The sequence below is a fragment of the Belonocnema kinseyi genome, chromosome 10, assembly GCF_010883055.1.
Source record: "Belonocnema kinseyi isolate 2016_QV_RU_SX_M_011 chromosome 10, B_treatae_v1, whole genome shotgun sequence".
In the NCBI taxonomy this organism is placed as follows: Eukaryota; Metazoa; Arthropoda; class Insecta; order Hymenoptera; family Cynipidae; genus Belonocnema; species Belonocnema kinseyi.
In genome coordinates, this window is record NC_046666.1 from 4,530,722 (window position 1) to 4,539,149 (window position 8,428).

The 8,428-nt window shown below is 24.7% G+C and overlaps 1 protein-coding gene across 1 annotated transcript in view; it reads left to right on the forward strand.

Annotated features, from left to right (window-relative positions):
* LOC117182262 (coiled-coil domain-containing protein 93) overlaps positions 1–8,428 on the forward strand; it is a 39,415-nt gene that overhangs the window by 5,335 nt on the left and 25,652 nt on the right. Inside the window, exons 6-7 of the mRNA XM_033375373.1 lie at positions 3,151–3,279; positions 3,371–3,448. Coding sequence (XP_033231264.1) covers positions 3,151–3,279; positions 3,371–3,448 — 207 coding nt within the window. The remainder of the gene's footprint in view (positions 1–3,150; positions 3,280–3,370; positions 3,449–8,428) is intronic.

The window sequence follows — 8,428 nt, forward strand, 5'->3', positions numbered from 1 at the left end:
ATCGACTCGGGATACTTATAAGATACTACCATGATTTTTTCAGATTTTTTGGTCCAAAAATAAATCAGGCCAAAAACCGGCCTTACCGACCCTCCCCCTTTCCACGTGGAATTCTATGTAGAATTCTACGTGGAATTTCTTGTGGAATTTTATGTGTATCTTCACTTGAATTTACCCTACCGTGTGAAAATCCACATGAAAATTCGAAAAAAACCTTTTAATTGTTGGAATTTCACGTGGATTTCCACGTGAAAATATTTACGTGGAATTTGATGTAACGAATCACCATTATGATTTTCACCTATTATTATAATATAAGTTAAAAAATGTATGCAATTCAAAATAGCGTTTAATTTTTTACGTGGAATTCCACGGAAATTGACACATGGAATTTTACGTCAATTTACATGTAGAATTTTAACGGTAAGATGTGTGTGAATTTCCACATGAATTTACCCTACCACTACAAAATCCACAATAAAATTTAAAGAAAACCTTCCTGTAATTGCGCGTGGATTTCTACATAAGAATATTCACGTGGAATTTCATGTGAAAACCACTTATAGGAATGATACCTATTTTTATAATATAAGTTTCCGAAATTCTGGAAGTCAAAATAACGTTTAAATTTCCACGTGGAATTATATGTAGAATTCTACGTGGAATTTCTTGTGGAATTTTATGTGTATTTTCACTTGAATTTACTCTACCATGTTAAAATCCACACGAAAATTCGAAAAAAACCTAAGTGGTGGAAATTAAAGTGGATTTCGACCTAAAACTATTTACGTGGAATTTGATCTGAAAATAACCTCTAGGGTTAATACTTATTATCATGCTATGTAAGTTTAAAAAATATGTGAAATGCAAAATAACTTCAAAATTTTCATGTGGAATTCCATTTAAATTTTACCTAATTTTACACGTAGAATTTCACGCAATTTTACACGTAGAATTTCACGCTGAATTTTCTGTGACTTTTTCACATGAATTTACCCTACCACGTGAAAATCCACACAAATTTTGGTAGAGTTTCAAATGAATTTACCCTATCACAATATAATCCACACGAAATTTGGAAAAAAACCTTCTAAGTGGAATTTCACGTGGATTTCCACCTAAAAATATTTACGTGGAATTTTATCTGAAAACAACCTCTGGGGTTAATCCATTATCATGATATGTAAGTTTAAAAAATATGTGAAATGCAAAATAACGTCAAAATTGTCACGTGGAATTCCATTTAAATTTTACGTGATTTTACACGTAGAATTTCACGCTGAATTTTCTGTGACTTTTTCACATGAATTTACCCTACCACGTGAAAATCCACACGATAATTAAAAAGAAACCTTCTAAGTTGTAGAATTTCACGTGGATTTCTACCTGAAAATATTGACGTCGAATTTCATGTGAAAAACATCTCTAGGATTGATACATATTTTTATAATATACGTTACGGAATCTGTGCAATTCAAAATAACTTTTAAATTTCCACGTGAATTTCTATGTAGAATTCTACGTGCAATTTCTTGTGAAATTTTATGTGTATTTTCACTTGAATTTACTCTACCATGTGAAAATCTACACGAAAATTCGAAAAAAACCTTCTGAGTGTTGGAATTTCACGTGGATTTCCACGTGAAAATATTTACGTGTAATTTCATGTAAAGAACAACCTTTATGATTGTCACCTATTATTATAATATAAGTTTACAAAATATATGCTATTAAAAATAACATTTAATTTTTTTGACGTGGAATTCCACGTAAATTTACACAAGAAATCTTACGTCAATTTACACGTAGTATTTTAACGTTAAGATGTGTATGAATTTCTACATGAATTTACCCTACCAGAAGAAAATCCACACGAAAATTGGAAAAAAAAACTTTAGTGGAATCTCACGTGGATTTTCACGTAAAAATATTTACGTGGGATTTCATGTGAAAACTACCGCTAAGATTGATACCTATTTTTATAATATAAGTCTACGAAATATGTGCAATTTTAAATAACCTTCAAATTTCCACGTGGAATTCCACATGGAGTTCCATGCAGGTTTTCAGGAGGAATGTCACGTTAAAATTTATGTACATTTTCACTTGAATTTTACCTACCGCAAAAAAGTCCACACGAAAATTAGAAAAAAAAACCTTCGTGTTATTTCACGTGGATTTCCATCTAAAAATATTTACCTGGAATTTCATGTGAAAAACATCTCTAGGATTGATATCTATTTTTATAATACAAGTTTACGAAATTCTGGAATTCAAAATAACTTTTAAATTTCCACGTGGAATTCTGTGTAGAATTCAATCTGAAAATCCACACGACAATTCGAAAAAAACCTTCTGAGTGAATTTCACGTGGACTTCCAGCTCAGAATTTTTATGTGGACTCTCATCTAAAAAAGCACCTCTAGGATTGTTTGTTAGCTATTTTTTTAAAATAAGTTTACGAAATGTGTGCAGTTCAAAATAACGTTAAATTTTTTATTTGGAATTCCACGTAAATTTACATGTAAAAATTCACGTAAAGATGAAAGTGAATTTTCACATGAATTTCCCCTACCTCAAGAAAATCTACACAAAATTTCCAAGAAACGTCTCCTATGTGGAATTTCACGTGTATTTTCATCTAAAAATATTCACGTGAAATTCCACGTAAATTTTCACGTGGAATTTTAAGTTCGAATTTAGGTGGATCTCCACATGAATTTTCCCTAACACGTGAAAATCCACACGAAAAAAATCCTAAATGGATTTTCACGTGGATTTCCACGTAAAAATATTTACGTGGAATTTTATGTAAATACCACCTCGAGGATTGATACCTTTTATTATAGTATATAAATTTACGAAATTTTTGCAGTTCAAAATAATGTTTAAATTTTCACGTGGAATTCCACGTAAATTTACACGTGAAAATGCACGTAAATTCCGCATGTAAATCTTTGTCAATTTTCATGTGGAAATAAAAAATTTGTATGTGAATTTCCAAATGGTTGGGCAAATTCACTTACATTTTTATTTAGATTTTCGTTTGAATTTCTACGCGTAAGTCCACGTGGATTTTAAGGTGAATATTTTTACCTGGATTAAAATTAAAATTTACTTTTAATTTCTATAATAATTTTATTTTTACAGAAAGCTTATGCAAATTGCCGTCCAGTGGATGATAAGTCAACAGTTCGAAGTACTCTTTTGGAATATGGTGCAGCCTCCCACATTTTTACAGATTCTGCTGATGGGAATGACGAAAATCGAGATCAGGAGGTAAAATAAAAAAAAAAAGTTTCTCTCAAATATTTAAAATATAATATTTATAAAAATATGTTATGAAATTGTGTATTTTTCATTTTAACAGATGGACATTGTGGATCATGCTCAAACAGAAGAAATCTCAAAAGTAACTGATTGTTACGCTGAATTGATTATTTCCGAAGTAAGTTATCTTATTTTTTTTATTTAAAAAAATGTCTTTTCTTTATATTTATAATATTTAAAAAAATATTCTAGTAACAAAAAATTAATAATATTTCTACTCTGCTTTATTCTATAACCTGAAATGTAAAATACAAAATAGAAATTTTTTGTTATAATTATTAGTTGATAGGTTTGTCCATAAAAAGGCTATTTTCTCTAGAATAGTTCCCCTAAAAATTTGTATCTTTTGGTGTCGAAATTTCCTATGATGTTTTTTTTTGCAAAAAATTGTTTTTTAATTTTAATTGCGGCTGTTTATATATTTTTTTTACTTTATACTTATAAAAAAATAAAATGCATGGATTCTAATTTGAAAGAAAATTACTTTTAGTTAAAAATCTATTTCTGGTTGGAAATTAATTTTTCAAACTTGAAATTTAAGTACTCAATTTATGGTTTAAAAATTATCAGGTTGGCGACTTGACCGGGAAACCGGGGATGATAGGGAAAATTACCGAGAATTTTATTGGTCTGGAAAAATCGGGAAATGACCGCGAATTGAATTGAAAAAATGGGAATTTACTTCTGATCGTAGCAAACTTCAAGTTTGTATTATTTTAATAATTTTTATAGGACAGGGTGGCCGCTTAACCGCGAAACCGGGAAAACCGGGAAATTGGGAAAACCGGGAATTTCGTGTGACCGGGAAAACCCGGAAATTTTTTTCATGACCGGGAATTTTACGGATTTTCAGAAGAAAAGTCTGCCTAAGTTCGATTTCAACCGTTTTAAAAATAATTAAAGTGCAGCCTTGGAGATTTAAGCAATGAAAAATTAAAATAATTTAAAGTTGAAAATTTTTGATAAAAAAAACAGTTTTATTTTTAAAACTGTAAATATAAATAAATAGATTATTTTAAAAATAAAACTGTACTTTAAGTATAAAAAATATTTTTAATTTAAAATCTTAGTTCTTCCTTTACATTATTGTTTATATTAAATTAAATGCATAAATTTATTTATATATTATTTTTATTATTTTTTAGTCATTAAAAGTGTAAACGTGCGTTTTACCGAAAAACTAGGAAACTGGGAAATGACAGTGAATTTATTTTTTGGCTGGAAATTTTACAAATTTTTAGAAGAACAATATCTGTCCAAATTTCATTGACTTCAACCGTTTTTAAATAATCAGTTAAATTGTGATCTTTTTCAACTATAATATTATTCAGTTAATAGTGCGTATTTCAAAAATATTTCACTTAACAAAATTTCCATGTTAGAATTTTAATTTTTAAGCATACATTTTAATTTAAAGAAATTTAAAATTCAGTTTTAAAAACTGTCAAGAATTAAACTTTAGAAGCGTTGAAAGTCTAAGATTTTTTTTATAAAATTGAACTTACTTTGAGATTTAAAAAGTAAATAATAATTGATTTTACAAGAGGGTGCTAAATTAGTTGACATTTTTAGAATTTCCAGATTTTAAAGTTAAAAATTAAACTGTTTCAATTGGAAATTTTTATTAGTTTAACAAATGTAAACTAAAAATAAAATTTTAAATGTTATTTTATTGTAATTCGATAGTAATAAAAATAAAAAAGACGAAAGGCTTGGCCACCTTCTCATTTTTATTTCCTCTTTTTTATTTTTATCCGAAAATTATTAAAAAAAAATTTTTTTAGATTACAATAGATTTTTTTTTCGTTGTGGTCCAAATTTAGTCGTTGGATTCTTGTTTTTTTTTAACAGGAGTTTGTATCAATTTGATTATTGTACGTTAAATAGGATTTGTAATTTGGATTTTAAACTAATTTAAATTTCCTAAATTGGTATAATCAAAGGCTTTTATTAAATTAAAATGATTATTTTAATCGAAAATATTCCATTTTTAAACCATCCAATTTGAAATTTTTCAATTAAGAAAAAGAAGGATTACTTAATATTTGGAAATATCTTACTTTTCATTTAAAATCAGTAATTATAAATTAAATATTCAAAACTAAACAAAAAAACTAAACTTTGAATGTTACAATTTTAATTATTTTATTTAAAAAAATTCATTTGTTTGTCCAATTATTGAATTTTTATAAATAAAAATCGAACACCTAATATTCTCAGAAGATGCAGAACAAAAAATTTATAAGCTTTTTAGGAATATTGAAAGGCTTCATAAGAATAAAAAATATTTGATAGGAAAATTGAAAATGATTTTTTATTTTAAAAAATTAATTTGAAAAGAATATTAAAAAAGATTTACAAAGTTATTAAAAATAAATTTAGAGGATTTTAAGGGAATTTTTTCTATGTGGCAGGATTTTAAACAAATTTGGAGGAAAAATTCGAATAATTTTGAATGACGTTTATAAGTTCTGAAAAAAATTAAATATTTGAAAAAAATGTCAAACAACATGTAAATGTTTCGAGATTTTGAAATAAAATTTTGAAGCATTTTAAGGATTTTCAAACTATTTAAAATAAGAATAACTTTTAATTTAATAAGTATTCAATTCATAGAAAAAAATTTAATTGTTATATTTTTAAGGTTTGTAGCTTAAAATGGTTAAAATTATATAAATTTGAAAATTTTTGATTGCATTGATTGATTCTTCAATTTAGAGCGTTGGAATACAAAATTTTTTAATTTAAAAACTTTTAAACTTCAGTTTTATTTCAAATTATTTAAACGAAGTGTCAACGTGTACCGGTAGATTTCGAAAAAAAATTCAGTAGCTTTTTAAGAATTTTGAAAGGCTTCAGAAGAATAAAAAACTTTTCTTAGGAAAATTGAAAATGATTTTTTATTTAAAAAACTCAATTTTAAGACCATATTTAAAAAGACTTAGAAAGATTAAAAAAATTGTCAAAAATTAATTAACGTAAAATGATATGTAAATGTTTTAAGAATTTTTAAATAAGATTTCGAAGCATTTGAAGTTTTTTTTCAATTATTTGAAATAAAAATATATTATTTCTTAATTTAAGAATTGTACAGTTTATAATAAAGAAAAGTAATCTTTCAATTTTTAAGGTTTCCACCTTGAAATTGTTCAAAATGATATAATTTTGAAAATTGTTTTGAAACTCTTTTTCTTTTAACTCTAATTTATAAAAGTTAAAAAATTTTAGCTATAGAGTTCGATTTTTGTAAATTTCATTGACCGTGAACCGGGAAATGAACGGGAATTTTTTTCTTTTAATAAAACAACCCTCCTGTATTTTATAATAATAATTTTTTTTGTTGACAATGCATCATTTAGAGCAATAGCAGCTTTTTAAGAATTTTTTAAGAAGAAAGTGGCTTTTTAAGAGTTTTAAAAGGCTTCAGAAGAATAAAAAACTTTTCTTAGGAAAATTGAAAATGATTTTTTATTAAAAAAAATTAATTTTAAGAGAATATTTAAAAAGACTTAGAAAGATTTACAAAATTATCAAAAATTAATTAACGTAAAATGATATATAAATTTTTAAAGAATTTTAAATAAGATTTCGAAGCATTTGAAGTTTTTTTCAATTATTTAATAAAAAAATATATTATTTCTTAATTTAAGAATTGTCCAGTTTATAATAAAGAAAGTAATCATTTAATTTTCAAGGTTTCCATCTTGAAATTGTTTAAAATGATATAATTTTAAAATTTTTTTCGAAACTCTTTTTCTTTGAACTCTAATTTATAAAAGTTAAAAAATTTTAGCTTTAGATTTTGATTTTTTAAATTTCATTGACCGGGAACTGGGAAATGAACGGAAAATTTTTTCTTTTAATAAAACAACCTCCCTGTATTTTATAATAATAATTTTTTACAGGACAATGCATCATTTAGAGCAATAGCCTTTAAAGAATTTTTAAAGATAAAGTAGCTTTTTAAGAATTTTAAAAGGCTTCAGAAGAATAAAAAACTTTTCTTAGGAAAATTGAAAATGATTTTTTATTTAAAAAAATTAATTTAAAGAGAATATTTAAAAAGACTTAGAAAGATTTACAAAATTATCAAAAATTAATTAACGTAAAATGATATATAAATTTTTAAAGAATTTTAAATAAGATTTCGAAGCATTTGAAGTTTTTTTTTAATTATTTAATATAAAAATATATTATTTCTTAATTTAAGAATTGTCCAGTTTATAATAAAGAAAAGTAATCTTTCAATTTTCAAGGTTTCCATCTTGAAATTGTTGAAAATAATATAATTTTGAAATTTTCTTTGAACTCTAATTTATAAAAGTTAAAAAATTTTAGCTTTAGAGTTCGATTTTTTTAAATTTCATTGACCGTGAACCGGGAAATGAACGGGAATTATAATAATAATTTTTTTTTGACAATGCATCATTTAGAGCATTAGCAGCTTTTTAAGAATTTTTTAATAAGAAAGTAGCTTTTTAAGAATTTTAAAAGGCTTCAGAGGAATAAAAAACTTTTCTTAGGAAAATTGAAAATGATTTTTTATTTAAAAAAATTAATTTTAAGAGAATATTTAAAAAGAATTAAAAATATTTACAAAATTATCAAAAATTAATTAATGTAAAATGATATATAAATTTTTAAAGAATTTTAAATAAGATTTCGAAAAATTTGAAGTTTTTTTCAATTATTTAATATAAAAATATATTATTTCTTAATTTAAGAATTGTCCAGTTTATAATAAAGAAAAGTAATCTTTCAATTTTCAAGGTTTCTATTTTGAAATTGTTGTAAATAATATAATTTTGAAATTTTCTTTGAACTCTAATTTATAAAAGTTAAAAAATTTTAGCTTTAGAGTTCGATTTTTGTAAATTTCATTGACCGTGAACCGGGAAATGAACGGGAATTTTTTTCTTTTAATAAAATAACCCTCCTGTATTTTATAATAATAATTTTTTTTGTTGACAATGCATCATATAGAGCAATAGCAGCTTTTTAAGAATTTTTTAAGAAGAAAGTAGCTTTTTAAGAATTTTAAAAGGCTTCAGAAGAATAAAAAACTTTTCTTAGGAAAATCGAAAATGATTTTTTATTT